The sequence below is a fragment of the Entelurus aequoreus genome, linkage group LG20 (genome assembly GCF_033978785.1).
Source record: "Entelurus aequoreus isolate RoL-2023_Sb linkage group LG20, RoL_Eaeq_v1.1, whole genome shotgun sequence".
Taxonomy (NCBI): Eukaryota; Metazoa; Chordata; class Actinopteri; order Syngnathiformes; family Syngnathidae; genus Entelurus; species Entelurus aequoreus.
Genome location: NC_084750.1, coordinates 49534330 through 49552631, shown reverse-complemented (window position 1 = coordinate 49552631; position 18302 = coordinate 49534330). Strand labels below are relative to the sequence as shown.

Sequence of the window (18302 nt, the reverse complement as noted above, 5' to 3'; positions counted from 1 at the left end):
TCTCCAAACAGTAAAACAGTCACAGGGGAGAGTGTCTCTTAACTAAACTGAATCCAAAGTGCTGAACCTGGCGTTGGTGAAGTCACTGTGCAGCTGCGAGCTAACTAGCGCTTAGCAATGCGCTTCACCTCCACTAGCAACGTGAAGCGCCCAAATGTCCTTCAACTTAAACTAGTGTGCTAACTGTCACTTATAACAAACTTAAATAAGAAGCTTAGAGTAGTTACTTATCCGATCTGCAACTGTGGTGGACTCGATCTTCCGCTCCGCTGCGTGTCAATGCTGGAGCTCTTTTAACGCTTTTTCCTAGCTGCCGGCGGAAACGGAAGTGACCGTAACCATGGCAACCGTAACCGTAGCAACGGCTAAACAACTTAACGAAAATACATTACACCTTCCCAAACAACACATGAAATGGAAATAAATAATAATAATTAATCCCTTAACAGAAATTATCTATATATAGAACTAAAAGGACAATTTACACAAATATGAAAACCTTCAGAACAGCAGCAATAAAAACACGCAACTCCACTCACGATGGCTCTAAAGTTCAGTGATGTGTTGCTAACTTCAGCATTTTTCTTCTTTGTTGATGTTTTGCAGTAGTTAACATCCATGATGTAACAATGCTGCTAATCTACCACAGTCCACATTTTGTTAACCATTTTATTCATTCATACTTTTAATTGGATAATAACATCAATAAAATGCAATGGAAAAATGTGTGGGGAAAAAACAAATGATAATAATAAGATGTCCTCTCTTTAACAATGAGAAAATAGAATGAAATAGTAGCTACATATATAATATTCAATACATGCACACAACTTAAAAAGTAATTACAGGACAACATATAAGACTAGAAGATGAGAAGCACTACATACAACATCAAATATACATTCTTATTAAACATGCTGTGTTTTTAAACTACATTTAGCACAATCACTGTTTAAGTCTTTTTAAATCCCTGCAGCTTCCATGACTGTTACACACTTGTGTTTACTCAACTGATACTTAAACCTGAACCTTTTATCACACACAGTGCAACTAAACGCTTTCTCTCCAGTGTGTGTTCTCATGTGTGTGGTCATGCGTTGCTTTGTGGAGAAACTCTTCTTACAAACAGAGCAAGTAAAAGGTTTCTCACCAGTGTGTGTTATCATGTGCAATATCATTTCCCTCTTAGAGTTGAATCTTTTAGCACAAGCTGAGCAATTAAAAGGTTTCTCTCCAGTGTGTGTTCTCATGTGTCTGGTCATGTGTTGCTTTGTGGAGAAACTCTTCTTACAAACAGAGCAAGTAAAAGGTTTCTCACCAGTGTGTGTTATCATGTGCAATATCATTTCCCTCTTAGTGTTGAATCTTTTAGCACAAGCTGAGCAAATAAAAGGTTTCTCTCCAGTGTGTGTTCTCATGTGTGTGGTCATGTGATGCTTTCTGGAGAAACTCTCCTTACAAACAGAGCAAGTAAATGTTTTCTCTCCAGTGTGTGTTCTCATGTGTGTGGTAATGTAATGTTTTGTGGAGAAACTCTTCTTACAAACAGAGCAAGTAAAAGGTTTCTCTCCAGTGTGTGTTCTCATGTGTGTGGTAATGTAATGTTTTTGGGAGAAACTCTTCTTACAAACAGAGCAAGTAAAAGGTTTCTCTCCAGTATGTATTCTCATGTGTACTGTAACATTACTCTTCCGTCTAAATGATTTCCCACATTGAGAGCAGTCAAAGTGTTTGTTGTTAGTGTGATGTCTCGTATCACCTTTAGAGTCATTTTGACTCTCCAAAGGTTTTTGGATGTGGTCACTGTGATCAGAAGAGTGTGACATCATGTGGTCCATGTCTGACAGTGGAGCAAAGATGCTGTCTGGTTCTGACGTCATATCTTCACAATGCTCTCCATCAGCTTCTGTGATGTGTTGACTTACAAGCTCCGCCCCTCTGTTCTCCTCACTTTGACTGTGATGAAGCTGTAAGGACTGAGCTTCATCTTCATCATGAAGCTGCTCCTCTTTAATGTGGGAGGGGGCCTGTAGCTCCTTCTGTCCCACACTGGTGTGCCACTCCTCTTCATGACTCCCCGCTGACACCCGCTGGACGTCTGCAGAACAAATGAGGTGTTACTGTATTGAAGTTTGCAGTATTCAAACTATTGACATGTGAGCTAGGCCAAATAGACAGTGATGGGCAAGCTACCTGGACAATGTAGTAAGCTAAGCTACAAGTTACTCTCAATTAAATGGAGCTAAGCTATCCTCAGAGAATTGTAGCACGCTACACTACAAGCTACACTGCAAAAGTAGCTTGCCACATCAAAGCTACATTTAACAGCATTTATATATATATATATATATATATATATATATATATATATATATATATATATATATATATATATATATATATATATATATTGGCCCACATGTATAATATCAATGTTTATGTTGTCCATGGAAAGAAGTTAGTAAGAAGCCAAAGAAAAACAACCAACCATGGATGACAAAAGGACTGAAAAATGCTTGTCACAAAAAAAGACATTATATGGAATATTAATAACACAGACATCTATAGAGGCAGAAAATAAGTATAATAAATATAAAAACAAGCTAATTGGTATACTAGGAACATGTAAGAAGGAATACTACAGACAATTATTAAAGAAGAACAGAAACAACATGAGAGCAACATCCTAAATAGCATCATTAAAAATGCTGCTAAGAAAGATTACCCCCAGTACTTTCTACATGGAAATACAAAAAATGACAATATGAACCAAATAGTTGAACGTTTTAATGATTACTTTGTTAATATGGGAAAAAAAACAAAGATTTCCAAATGCAGATAAATGATAAATAAATGATAAATGGGTTATACTTGTAGAGCGCTTTTCTACCTTCAAGGTACTCAAAGCGCTTTGACAGTATTTCCACATTCACACACACATTCACACACTGATGGCGGGAGCTGCCATGCAAGGCGCTAACCAGCAGCCATCAGGAGCAAGGGTGAAGTGTCTTGCCCAAGGACACAACGGACGTGACTAGGATGGTAGAAGGTGGGGATTGAACACCAGTAACCAGCAACCCTCCGATTGCTGGCACGGTCACTCTACCAACTTCGCCACGCCGCCCCTGATGGATCAGTTGAGGACTTGAGTGAGCTCATAGACAGAAATCCCAATTCCATGTTTCTTAAGAACGTGACAAAAGAAGAAATAATCCAAATTGTAAAACATTGTAAATCCAAGACCTCAAGCGACTGTCATGGAATAGATATGGTAACCATAAAAAAGATTATAGAAGACATTACAGAACTTCTGACATATATCAGCAACGTATCATTTCTAACCGGCAAATTCCCTGACAAAATGAAAATTGCAAAAGAATGGAGACATACACCAGTTTACTAACTACAGACCAGAATTCACAGCAAATATCTCAACATCAATAGCATTAATCCAAATAACAGAGGAAATGAGCAATGCAATAGACAGTAAAGAATGTGTGGCCGCAGTATTCATGGACTTAACAAAAGCATTTGACACAATTAATCATGATATTTTAATACGAAAATTAGAACGATATGGCATCAGAGGTTTGGTCTTGAACTGGGTAGGGATGATGTTCGAAACCGGTTATCCCGGTTGTTCGATAAGAAAATAACTGTTCGATAGGAAAATAACCGATTCCATGGACTCGAATCCCTTTTTGAGAACTGGTTCCCGTTATCGAGGCCACTATAGTAAAGAAAAAGAGTTGGTTCTTTATTCGAATCCCTGGGAACGAATCCCGTCTCACAAGAAATGCCCTGTGGGACATCACAGGAAATGACGTAGCTCAGTCATTAGACTGCGATACGTCATTTCCTGTGATGTCACACAAGCAGCAAAAATAATGGACCGGAAAAAACGCCTCAAGGCATGGCTATTTTACAAAAAAATACGAGGAGGAAACGGCAATATGCAATTATTGCCAGGCTTCGCTCTCATGTAAGGGGGGAAGTACAACAAGCATGTTGAGACATTTTCAGGCTGCATATAACCTGGACGTTTGAGAACCGTGTCGTGTCTTCGACACGTGGAGAAGCAGCGACAGAGATAACAAAGCACACCCCTCTTCCTCTGCTTCAAACCTGCAGTGGTGGTGAGTAACTAACACTAACTGTTGCCGGTTAATTTCCATATTTGCTCACTTGTAGCCTTTAGGCTAAAATAAGGTTACCTCTTATGTCAACCAGGACTGCAGTAATGTTAGCTAGACTAAGGTTACCTAAGCATAGCCAGTGGCTAACGGTAACGTTAACGTTAGCCTTTTTGTATGTGTCTGATAACGTTAATGGTATCTTGTAGCCTACACCACTCCAGAGTTTGCAGGTCTGTCTAATACGTCACTTCCTGTCAATGAGAAAGGACGCAAAAAAGAAAGGGTCCGCTCGTGCTACCGGAGTTTTTTGTTAAATCTGAAGATTTTGACCACTGATTTGCGATCACAGCCACAGGAGAGTACCCTGGCATCTTCAATCTGATTTTGGTCAGTTGAGAGGCACTGATACGCTGAAAGAAGGCGAGTTGGGAGAGCCGTTAGCCTCAAGCCAAAGGCGCCTTGCCGCAGTTCAAAGCGGTTGCCTAGCAACCAAAAGCTACGGCGAGTTTACAGCTGTTTTAAAGTGACCCCGACGTCGCAGAGGGATATAAGTTGACAGGCTGACACCTCAAATTGATCTCTGAACGGCGCAAGATACGAAATTGTTGGAAAAAACAAGTTAAAGTGCCGCAAGTCGCTAAAGAAGCAACTGCCGTTAAGACTCAAGCAAGAGGCAGTGACGTCAGTGACTGCCGCGATGCGAAAAGGTAAAGGAAAGATTGAAATCCCGAAACCTTCGGGGTCAGCTGTTACAGAAACAACTGGGAACACGATTTGAGTTTGGACACAGGACATGATGGGAATGAAGAAGTGATACTACAAAAACTTGAAGAAATGAAAGAAGAAATGAAAGAAGAAATGAAAAAAGAAATGAAAGAAATGAAAGAAGAAATGAAAGAAATGAAAAAAGAAATGAAAGAAATGAAAGAAATAAAAGAAGAAATTAAAGAAATGAAAATAGAAATGAAAGAAATGAAAGAAGAAATGAAAGAATTGAAAGAATATCTGAGAAAAGTAACAACAGAACACAAACAAGATGTGAAAAGTCTGCAGGAAAATATAGAAAATCTGCAATCTCAGAACAACAGAAGAAATAGTGAAGCCACTGAAATGGGCAAACGAATGAAGACCCTTCAAGAACACAACAACATGTTGAGGAATATCATAGATGAAATGGATCAGGACAAACGAATGAATGATATCATCGTGACAGGGCACCGAATTAAACCAAGATCCTATGTGAAAGCTGTGAATAATGAAGGTGAACCAGATGAAATGGATATGGTCTCAGCAGAACAGCAAGTGGTCAACTTTCTGCAATCAAAGGAAATTGAAATTGACATTAATAGCATGGAAACATGCATCCCACTGAACGGAAGAAACAACAACGCCACTCCAGTCGTGCTCGTGAAACTCATAAACAGAAAATCTAAAATGGCACTGCTGAGACAGGGAAAGAAGCTGAAGGGAACAAATGTGTACATGAATGAGCATCTCACAAAACGTAATGCTGGAATCGCCAATAAAGCACGCGACTTGAGAAAGCAGGGATAAATCCAGGGAACTTGGAGCGCCAACTGTAAAATCTACATCAAGCTGAATGGAGGTCCAGAAGCAAGAGTACTTGTTGTCCATGACATCAAGGACCTGGACAATTTTTAAAGTTTACACAGCTACCAAAACAACGATGATAATGGACTCTGACAGAAAACAAACACCCAAATTCAGCATGGACACTACTATGTTCCAAGGGACGACTAAACAAGAGGACCTACATTCAGGATTGCATCCACCTACACTTATTGAGATTATTGAAACAACATCAAAGATTGTTGAACAAGAAAATATGGAACTAAAAAATGTCTGCAACAAAGATTACAAAAACCAGGATTTGGAAAATGATATAGATCCAGATACAAATTTTTTCTCCCACATCAGTAATAATTGTTTTTATTATACAGATGATCAATATAATAGCAACATTACATGCGATAACAAATTGTCAATTATTCATTTCAATAGCAGAAGCTTGTATGCAAACTACAACAACATTAAGAACTTTTTGGAACACATCAACAAACCCTTCAAAGTGATTGCTGTCACAGAAACATGGATTGATGATAAAAAAAGGAATAGATTTTGATCTGGAGGGATATGAACTAAACTACATCAACAGAAGCAACAAAAATGGAGGAGGAGTAGCTGTGTACGTGATGAAGAACCTGAACTACAAAGTGGTAAAAAACATGTCATTTGCTATAGATAATATCTTACAATGTATAACCATTGAAATATGTCAGGAAAAAAGCAAAAACATTTTCATCAGTTGTATATATAGATCACCTAAGTCAAGTATAGAAACATTTGAAGAATGGATCAAAGCTACTTACATGGACAATGATCAAAGAATAATGTTCTTATGTGGTGACTTTAATATTGACTTATTGAACCCCAACAAGCAAAAGTCTATTGATGACTTCATTGATACAATGTACAGCATCAGTTTATATCCAAAAATCACAAAGCCAAGCAGAATCACAGCACACTGTGCCATGCTTATTGATCATATTTTTACCAATGAGTTTGACAATAACACTACAAGTGGTCTACTTATAACCGACGTTAGTGATCATCTGCCAGTTTTTACAATATATGATGGAAACTACAAGAAGAACATGGAAGACAAAAGGACATTTCGAAGACTGTGGACAGAGAAGAGGATGACTGCTTTCAAAATTGAGCTACAAAAGCAAGATTGGGACAATGTGTACAAGGAAAAAGAGGTTGATGAAGCATATGAACATTTCTTAAACAAGTTCATAATACTTTATGACAAACATTGTCCATGGATACAACTCAGTAATAAGCAGAGAAAGAATAATCAACCATGGATGACAAAAGGATTACAAAATGCTTGTAAGAAGAAGAATACACTATATAGAGAATTTATAGCACAAAGAACTATAGAGGCAGAAATTAAGTACAAAAAGTATAAAAACAAGTTAACAGACATACTACGATCATGTAGAAAATAATATTACAGTGAATTATTGGACAGGAACAAAAATAATATGAGAGCAACATGGGGCATCCTCAATAGCATTATTAAAAATGGCACAAAGAGGGACTACCCTCAATACTTTTTAGACGGAAATAAAAAAAATGACAACATAAAGGAAGTAGTTGAAAGCTTCAATAATTATTTTGTAAATATTGGACCAAAATTGGAAGAAAGGATTCCAGACCCAGTTCCAATTGAGGACTATAATGATACCATAGAGCGAAATCCCAATTCCATGTTCCTCAGTAATGTGACACAGGAGGAAATAGTTACAATTGCAAAAAAATGTAAATCTAAGACTTCAACTGATTGTAACGGAATTGATATGGAAACGATAAAAAAGGTTATAGAAGAGATCTCAGGACCATTAATGTATATTAGTAACCCATCATTTCAAACAGGTACATTTCCAAACCAAATGAATATAGCTAAAGTTGCACCAATTTATAAGACTGGAGATAAACATCAATTTACAAATTATAGACCTGTTTCTTTACTTCCACAATTTTCTAAAATCATTGAAAAATGGTTTAATAACAGATTAGAGAGTTTCATAAATAAAAATAGAATACTCGAAGAGAACCAATATGGATACAGAGCTAATGTCTCAACTTCAATGGCTTTAATTGAAATTACAGAAGAAATGAGCAATGCAATAGACAGTAAAAAATGTGCAGCAGCAGTGTTGTTGGATCTAACTAAAGCATTTGACACAATTAATCACAATATTTTAATAAAAAAACTAGAAGGATCTGGCATCAGAGGGTTGGTCTTAAACTGGATAAGAAGTTATCTAACGAACAGGAAACAATACGTGAAGCTAGGCGAACACATGTCTACAACGCTAAATATATCCTGTGGTGTACCTCAGGGATCAATATTAGGAACTAAATTATTCAATCTCTATATAAATGACATTTGTAAAGTTACAAAAGATTTAAAGTTAGTATTATTTGCGGATGATACAACAGCGTTTTGTTCAGGAGAGAACACACAGGAGATAATACAAATAATAACAGAAGAAATTAACAAATTAAAAAGATGGTTTGACAAAAACAGACTATCTTTGAATCTCAGTAAAACTAAAATAATGCTATTTGGTAACAGTGGAAGAGAAAGTCAGACACAAATACAAATAGACGGAATAGAAATTGAAAGAGTAAATGAAACCACATGTCTAGGTATAATGATTGATGATAAATTGAACTGGAAATCTCATGTAAAAAATATACAACATAAAGTTGCAAGAAACACGTCAATAATGAATAAAGCAAAACATGTTCTAGACAAAAAATCACTTCATATTCTCTACTGCTCACTAGTGTTACCATATCTGAGCTACTGTGTAGAAATATGGGGAAATAATTACAAAAGTACACTTCATTCATTAACGGTGTTACAAAAAAGATCAGTTATAATAATACATCATGTTGGATATAGAGAACATACAAATCCTTTATTTATTGAATCAAAGATACTGAAATTCCACCACATAGTGAATTTGCAAACAACTAAAATTATGCACAAATCAAACTATAACCTGCTACCCAAGAATATACAACAATTCTTCTCAACAAAAGAGGAGAAATATAATCTTAGAGAAAAATGTAATTTAAAACATTTGTACGCACGTACAACACTTAAGACCTTCAGTATATCAATATGTGGAATTAAATGATGGAATGGATGAAGCAAAGCAATCAAACAATGTACTAATATGATCCACTTCAAGAAACTCTTCAAACTTAAAGTGTTTACAAAGTACAAAGAAGAAGAACCATGACAAACATTCTCAATTTATTTCATCCATCCATTCATTCATTCTTAAAGTAATCTTACTTATCTCATCATATGAAATATGACTTTCTTCACCAATTATTATTATTCAATTCTTACTATTATTTATTTATTTATTTTTATTGTGATTACCTATGGAGTTTATTGTGAATAAATTGAGAACAGGAAGTGAATAAAAAAGTTTCAGCAACTGTTATGAAAAGAAAAGGGGTAGGATTAAATAAGCTCTGCTTCTTCCTACTCCTTTTCAAACATGTTGAAAAGAGAAACTGGAAATTGTGATGTATCATGTTGTATGCATGCATGTTCAAAATAAACTCAAACTCTAAACTCTAAAGTAGTGCTTTCTTTCTTTCTTTAGTTTATTTCGTGCATGAACACACTTACAGCATAACACATCACAGTTTCATATAATTTCACTTTACATTTTTTGTACCATGAATTGATTTACGTGGACCCCGACTTAAACAAGTTGAAAAACTTATTGGGGTGTTAACATTTAGTGGTCAATTGTACGGAATATGTACTGTACTGTGCAATCTACTTGTTCTGAAGGTTTGCATATTTCTGTAAATTGTCCGTTTTAGTTATATATATAGATCATTTCTGTTAGAGGGATGAATTATTATTATTTATTTCCATTTCATATGTGTTGTTTGGGAAGGTGAAATGTATTTTCTTTAGAGTTGTTTAACCGTTGCTACGGTTACGGTTGCCATGGTTACGGGCACTTCCGTTTGCGCCGGCAGGTAAAAAAAAGTGTTTAAAAGGAGCTCCAGCATTGACAGGCGGCGGAGCGTCGGTAATACTACCCGGAAGATAGAGTTCACCACAGTTGCAGATCGGATAAGTAACTACTCTAAGCTTCTTATTTAAGTTTGTTATAAGTGACAGTTAAGTGCCATTTTGGTCCTTCAAGCTGGATAGTCTAATCAGTTAGGATGTCCAAAAAGAGTGAGAGCGCCCTAAGCCCCTCCCCAAAACCAGAACCACCAACACGCCCTGCTAGAGAGCGTAGGTTACCCACTAGACTACAGGACTATCACTTGACTACCCTAGATGAGACTGACAGCCCTAGTAGTTTAGAAAGTAAAGCACCCCAAGTGGCGGAGGACAATATTGCAACACCAGCATTAGGTTTGACTATGCAACCCAGTATTCACCCCTTCTCCTCAATACCAAGGGATGAAGAGAGACAGGAAAAGGCGGGCCCGCCGCTGACAGCAGTCATTCCCCCGCCGACAGAAATCGTCAGCCAAGGCAAAGAGGATCCACCAGGAGGTGGCGACTTACAGAACGGTGAGGAAATAATTCCCCCTGATGCCGCCACCCCACTAGACAGGACCGACCCGCAAACCTTCCATCCGGGTGAGTTTTTCAAGAACTCCGATCCTCAAGGCAAACCCCCAAGGTAAAGTCTCGCCTATCTTCTGGCCGGCGTAGCAGCGTCCATAGCAGCCGTACAGGTAGTCACCGTAGCAGCCACTCAGGACGATCAAGCATGGAGAGTCTACTCTCTGAGAAGTTACTCCAGCATATGACCCGCTTCCTCTTCACCCGCCTGGCTCCATCGTTCCATTCTTCACTCAAGACAGTAGGGAGAATTACAGGGAGATGCGGCTGAGCCTGGAGTACCTGCTAGGAGAACCGCAGGCGTACCACAGTGAGCAGCAAAAGTGGCTCACATTCCAACTCCATTGCAAGCTACCAATAGCTAAGAGACTTTGCTTCTCCCACGCCAAGTCCCTCACCCCCTACACCGACAGCATGAAAGAACTAGATCACCGCTGGGGTTGTCCATGGGACCACATCCTCGACGAAGTTGAAGCCCTCGGGGAGTTACCTGAGATCCGAACCGACGTAGCCCTGGATGACTACGCCCTCCGCATCCGCTCTCTGGTCACGATGCTGAAGCTGCAGGGACCGACTGGAGCCAGGGAACTAAACACAGGCTCCACCGTGGAGCGCTTCATAAGGAAGCTGCCCAGACATCGAGAGGAAAGGTTTCGGCGGCGCCACGACCAGCTCCACCCCGACCAGCCAGCAGCCAGCTTAGAGGATCTATCTGACTTTCTGAGAAGTGAGGTAAAGCACATCCGTCTCCCAACAAAAGCTGAGCTGAAGTACGGTGGACACGAATGGACCAATCGAGCAACCAAGAGGAAGGAAGGGTCAGTCCGGGTGATGACGACGATCCCAGGGGCTGACACTAAGGAGGAGAGGGACACCCCCCACGGTGAGTGGGGCGGCCCTAAGCAGGGTGACAAGAAGCTTCAACCACCTTGCCCGTGTTGCACGGGCCCCCACTGGCTTGAACACTGTCCAGAGTTTGGGAAGAATAACACAGAAGAGAGGAAACAGTGGATCAAGGACAACAAGCGGTGTTGGAGGTGCGCCCGTGAGCACATGGCCAAGCAATGCACCCTGAAGAGGCCTTGTCGTAGTAAGGAATGCGGCAGGATACACCTCACGGTCCTCCACAACCTAAATACCAGAAGCGACAAGCCGGAGACCGGAGAGTACACCCGGGACCCATCAAGTGAGATCCAGGAGGGTCGTACCTACTACGTAGGCCCAGTCCGTGGTAACAACCCCCGAGTGTTACTCAAGGTGGTGCCGGTCATCCTACGCCATGATGGGAGGGAGATGTCCACCTATGCCATTATTGATGACGGTGCAGAGTGCACCATCCTGATGAAGGAGGCAGCCACCGCCCTTGGGCTCAAAGGTCATCCTCATCAAATGAAGATCCTCACCATCCGACCTAAGCCCACCCAAGTCGCGGGTGAGATAGTGTCCCTGGAGATCATGGCAAAGGGGCGACCAGGAGAAGTGCACCCCCTGCGCGATGTGTTCACCGCGGCTGACATGAGCCTTTCGACTTATGGCTACCCAATGAAGGAGCTCAAGGCAAAGTACCCCCATCTGGCAGAGTTGAGGCTTGATCAAGAAGAGGAAGTGGTACCGACCATCCTACTCGGGTCCGATCAAGCAAGGCTGACCCTCCCAAGGCGCATTCTCCCAGGCCCATGTGGCTGCCCCGTCGCCCTGGACACCCCACTTGGTTGGACTCTCCAAGGTCCTATCAACCTGCAGAGTGCTAATCCCAGACAGACCCAAACGCACTTCCTCTGGGCCGAGTGCAAAATGGACGAACCCTCAAACCAGCCCAATAAGGCTGCCAGTGAGACAGAAGCAGTCCTTGAGGTAATCAAAGCAGATGTGATTGAGGACAATGTGGACATGACAGAGGAGCTTAAGAAGCAACTAACCCCTCTTCAAGTTGACTTCCAGTACAACCCACCTAGCACCCCTCCCACTCTAAACTTCACCCCTGGAACACAGGTCCCCGAAGCTGAAGTCCTCGCCAATGTGTTAGCCGAAGCGGAAGCAATCCGGAATTCCAAACCATTGGAATATGCAAGTAGCGACCTGGCTGACCTCCATCCCATCACGCCCAACTCTCTCCTCATGGGGCGGCCAGTCATGATTGTGGATCCAGCGCTACCCAGAGAGCATTGGCTCCTGGGCAGAGTGAAGACCGTCACTAAGGGGAAGGATGGTAGAGTTCTCTCAGCAATAGTGGACACTGGCCAGAGAACCTACCATCGACCAGTGCCTCGCTTTATAAAGCTCCCCCCATACTCTGACCCGACTCCCCCGTACTCTGACCCGACTCCCCCGTACTCTGACCCGACTCCCCCGTACTCTGACCCGACTCCCTCGTACTCTGACCCGACTCCCTCGTACTCTGACCCGACTCCCCCTAAACCCCCCTGATCTGCTTATATATCAAACCTTCATTAGTATAACTGATATCCTTCACATAAATCAGGGGGCGGCTGTTCTGAAGGTTTGCATATTTCTGTAAATTGTCCGTTTTAGTTATATATATAGATCATTTCTGTTAGAGGGATTAATTATTATTATTTATTTCCATTTCATATGTGTTGTTTGGGAAGGTGAAATGTATTTTCTTTAGAGTTGTTTAACCGTTGCTACGGTTACGGCTGCCATGATTACGGGCACTTCCGTTTCCGCCGGCAGGTAAAAAAAGTGTTTAAAAGGAGCTCCAGCATTGACAAGCGGCGGAGCGTCGGTAATACTACCCGGAAGATAGAGTTCACCACAGTTGCAGATCGGATAAGTAACTACTCTAAGCTTCTTATTTAAGTTTTTTATAAGTGACAGTTAAGTGCCAGTGCACTAGTTTAAGTTTAAGGACGTTTTGGGCGCTTCACGTTGCCAGTAGGAGGTGAAGCGCATGCTAACCGCTAGTTAGCTCACCGCAGCTCGCACCTGTGTTTGCGTGCTGCCCAGTGACTTCACGAACGTCACGTTTGGACTAAGTTTATAGAAGAGACACTCTCCCCTGTGACTATTTATTGTTTGGGGAACGATTGTAGAGTTTAGTTGTGTGCTAACGTGGCTACCTTGCTGCGAGGGAAGTGGACAGCGAGGGGTACGAGTGATAGTGGCTCGCGCTCACGGGCTAGTCGACAGAGAGGTGACCCAGGACAAGGCTGGTTCTCCTCTCGCTCCAGACTAGACTCGTGAGGGAGCTAAGAGGAAGCACGGCCGAGCCCCCCCCCCCCCTTCTCTACTCTACAACGGGAGGTGTCCACACTCTCCAATGCCCCCTTGGTATCCAGCAGTTGCAACTCACCCCCCCACCCCTACGTGCACCAACGATCCAGCAGGACCACAACAGACTATCTTCTGGCCCAGCCGAGGGGCCCAGGTTGGACTGTGTGTGTGTGTTGTGTAATTGGTTTAGTGCGGGAGGTTTCATTGGGGAGGTAGCGTGTGAGTGTATGAGTGTAATCAATGTGTTCATTATTGTCTGATTATTGTATGTTATATGGTATAGAGTAAATTGGTTAACTATATAAGTGGTGTCCTCTCACTCTCTCTTAGACTATCTTTATTTGGTAAATAGTGAAAATTAGAGCATCCCCCTGAAGTAAATATACAGTCCTTTACAGGCTACCGAACACTACTAATAAAAGTTTCAATCAATCAAAAAAAAAAACATCATGTCCGAAAAGGAGTAGGAAGAAGTAAAGCTTATTTAATCCTACCCCTTTCCCACTTCAGAGCGTTTACAAATATATACATCATTTACTGACCTTTTTATAATAAAATAACATCTGTGAATTAGTACATACAACAGTTTTGTAATATGTAATTAATTAATTCAGTCATTATTAATATACTGAGATGAAGAATATCCTATTTTCAATAAGGTTGAAAGTATTTCTCATAATTCTTCTTTGTACTTTGTAAGCACTATTCATTTGAACAACATCTTAAAGTGGATCACATCAGTACAATGTTTAACTTCTTTAATTCATCCATTCCATCATTTAATTCCACATACTAATGCTAAATACTTAATAAGAGACACCCTCGTCTTCACATTCAGCTAATTTCCCCCCTAATTCTATGCTGTGTCCCTCATTTTCCCTCCAGGACAAAGACGTGCAGTTATTCCTGAAGGAGGCCACACTGATGGACCCCAGAAGGTTTGGATACAGACTGGAGGAGGATGTCGTCAAACCTATCTGTGTGTCCAAACTAGTTCCACGCCAAGTGAACGTGTTTTTTCCACCGTTGGCGACACGATTAGCGAAGAGCGGTTTAGACTTGATCCTGAAAAAGCAGACATGCTAATTTTTTGGAAGAAGAATTGTTGATTGATGACTGTGGTGTTCTTAGTGTCATAGTGTGTGTAGTTAGTATGTTCCAATAGCAGCAGAAGTGCACTTTTTGGAGAGCTGTATTATTTTCAGTTTTGTGCTCAAGGGACTGATTTTATTTAACATTATATTATTATTTATACACCTATAGTGATCACAGAGACAGGTTGTTTTTGTGTTACTGTATATATTTGTTTTTTCTGAAAAATCCCACTTAATATACTTTGGGTAACAACAGTCAATATTTATTTATTTTATTTTTTTAGGGGGGTAACATTTAATATTTTTTATTTTTATTTTTTTAGGGGGGTAACAGTCAATATGTATTTATTTATTGTATTTTTTTCTTATAAAATAAAAGTGAGCTTTTGTTAAACCCAAATATTTTATTGTTTTCCATATACAACAGCCTATCTGGATTCGATAAGAGAATCGATAAGGAATCGGTTCGATAATAGGATTCAATAATGGGCTCGAACTCGATAATTTCTTATCAAACATCATCCCTAGAACTGGTTAAGAAGCTATTTAACCAACAGGAAGCAATATGTGAAGATGGGTGAAAATATGTCAACACGGCTAGATATATCTTGTGGTGTACCCCAGGGATCAATACTGGGACCAAGATTGTTTAATCTTTATATAAACCACATTTGTAAAGTTACAAAGGACTTAAAGCTAGTTTTATTTGCAGACGACACAACTGTGTTTTGTTCAGGAGAAAACACACAGAAGATAATACAAATAATAACAGAAGAAATGAACAAATTAAAAAGATGGTTTGACAAAAACAAAATCTTTGAATCTCAGTAAAAGTAAAATAATGCTATTTGGTAACAGTAGAAAAGAGCATCATACACAAATACAAAAGACGGAGTAGACATTAAAAGGGTAAAAGAAACAAGATTGTTGGGAGTATTAATAGATGATAAAATGAACTGGAAATCTCATATACAAAACATACAACATAAGGTGGCAAAAAACATTTCAAAAATTAATAAAGCAAAATACGTCCTGGGCCAAAAATGACTCCATATTCTCTACTGCTCACTAGTGTTACATATCTGAGTTATTGTGCAGAAATATGGGAAATAACTACAAATGTGCGCTACATTCACTAACCGTGTTACAAAAAAGATCAATTAGACTGATACATAATGTTGGATATAGAGAACATACAAACACTTTATTTATTGACTCAAAAATATTAAAGTTTGATGATTTGGTAAAATTGCAAACTATAACCTGCTACCAAAGATTGTACAACAATTCTTCTCAACTAAAGAGGAGAAATATAACCTTAGAGGAAAATCTAATTTAAAACATTTGTATGCACGTACAACACTTAAAGGCCTACTGAAATGATTTTTTTAAATTTAAACGGGGATAGCAGATCCATTCTATGTGTCATACTTGATCATTTCGCGATATTGCCATATTTTTGCTAAAAGGATTTAGTAGAGAAAAACGAAGATAAAGATCACAACTTTTGGTATCTGATAAAAAAAAAAAGCCTTGCCCCTACCGGAAGTAGCGTGACGTAGTCAATCGAACAGCTCCTCACATTTTCCTATTGTTTACAATGCAGCTTGAGCGATTCGGACCGAGAAAGCGACGATTACCCCATTAATTTGAGCGAGGATGAAAGATTCGTGGATGAGGAACGTCAGAGAGAAGGACTAGAATGCAGTGCAAGACATATGTTTTTTCGCTCTGACCGTAACTTAGGTACAAGCTGGCTCATTGGATTCCACACTCTCTCCTTTTTCTATTGTGGATCACGGATTTGTATTTCAAACCACCTCGGATACTATATCCTCTTGAAAATGAGAGTCGAGAACGCGAAATGGACATTCACATTGACTTTTATCCCCACGACAATACATCGACGAAACACTTTAGCTACGGAGCTAACGTGATAGCATCGTGCTTAACTGCATATAGAAACAAAATAAATAAACCCTGCTCCACCCACTCGGCAGATGACTTTATGAATTTCTTTAATAAAACAATTGAAGTCATTAGAAAGGAGATTAAAGACAATGCATCCCAGCTACAGCTGGGTTCTATTAACACAGATACGACTGTATATACGACGAATACCGCCCTACAAAATAGTTTCTCTCTCTTTGATGAAATAACATTAGAGGAATTGTTAAGATGTGTAAATGGGACAAAACAAACATGTTTACTTGACCCATTTCCTGGGAAACTTATCAAGGAGCTTTTTGTATTATTAGGTCCATCAGTGCTAAATATTATAAAAATATCACTTTCCTCTGGCACTGTTCCCCTAGCATTCAAAAAAGCGGTTATTCATCCTCTATTCAAAAGACCTAACCTCGATCCTGACCTCATGGTAAACTACCGGCCAGTGTCCCACCTTCCGTTTATCTCGAAAATCCTCGAAAAAATTGTTGCACAGCAGCTAAATGAACACTTAGCGTCTAACAATCTCTGTGAACCTTTTCAATCCGGTTTCAGGGCAAATCACTCTACGGAGACAGCCCTCGCAAAAATGACTAATGATCTATTGCTAATGATGGATTCTGATGCGTCATCTATGTTGCTGCTTCTTGATCTTAGCGCCGCTTTCGACACTGTTGATCATAATATTTTATTAGAGCGTATCAAAACACGTATTGGTATGTCAGACTTAGCCTTGTCTTGGTTTAACTCTTATCTTACTGACAGGATGCAGTGTCTCCCATAACAATGTGACCTCGGACTATGTTAAGGTAACGTGCGGAGTCCCCCAGGGTTTCGGTTCTTGGCCCTGCACTCTTTAGTATTTACATGCTGCCGCTAGGTGGCATCATACGTGTTAGCTTTCACTGTTATGCTGATGACACCCAACTCTACATGCCCCTAAAGCTGACCAACACGCCGGATTGTAGTCAGCTGGAGGCGTGTCTTAATGAAATTAAACAATGGATGTCCGCTAACTTTTTGCAACTCAACGCTAAGAAAACGGAAATGCTGATTATCGGTCCTGCTCAACACCGACATCTATTTAATAATACCACCTTAACATTTGACAACCAAACAATTACACAAGCCGACTCGGTAAAGAATCTGGGTATTATTTTCGACCCAACTCTCTCGTTTGAGTCACACATTAAGAGTGTTACTAAAACAACTCTCTCGTTTGAGTCACACATTAAGAGTGTTACTAAAACAACTCTCTCGTTTGAGTCACACATTAAGAGTGTTACTAAAACGGCCTTCTTTCATCTCCGTAATATCGCTAAAATTCGTTCCATTTTGTCCACTAGCGACGCTGAGATCATTATTCATGCGTTCGTTACGTCTCGTCTCGATTACTGCAACGTAATATTTTAGGGTCTCCCTATGTCTAGCATTAAAAGATTACAGTTGGTACAAAATGCGGCTGCTAGACTCTTGACAAGAACAAGAAAGTTTGATCATATTACGCCTATACTGTATATACCTTTATATACATATATACATATATATATACCTATACTGGCTCACCTGCACTGGCTTCCTGTGCACTTAAGATGCGACTTTAAGGTTTTACTACTTACGTATAAAATACTATACGGTCAAGCTCCTGCCTATCTTGACGATTGTATTGTACCATAT

At 40.0% G+C, this 18302-nt stretch overlaps 1 protein-coding gene across 4 annotated transcripts in view; it reads right to left on the bottom strand.

Moving 5' to 3' along the window:
• Window positions 1–268: 268 nt before the first annotated feature.
• Window positions 269–18302, bottom strand: part of LOC133636332 (zinc finger protein 25-like) — a 341291-nt gene continuing 323257 nt past the window's right edge. For all 4 annotated transcript variants that reach the window (XM_062030272.1, XM_062030275.1, XM_062030276.1 and 1 more), the window contains one exon: window positions 269–2098. In XM_062030272.1, the coding sequence (XP_061886256.1) occupies window positions 963–2098 (1136 nt within the window). In that variant the 3' untranslated portion in view covers window positions 269–962. The remainder of the gene's footprint in view (window positions 2099–18302) is intronic.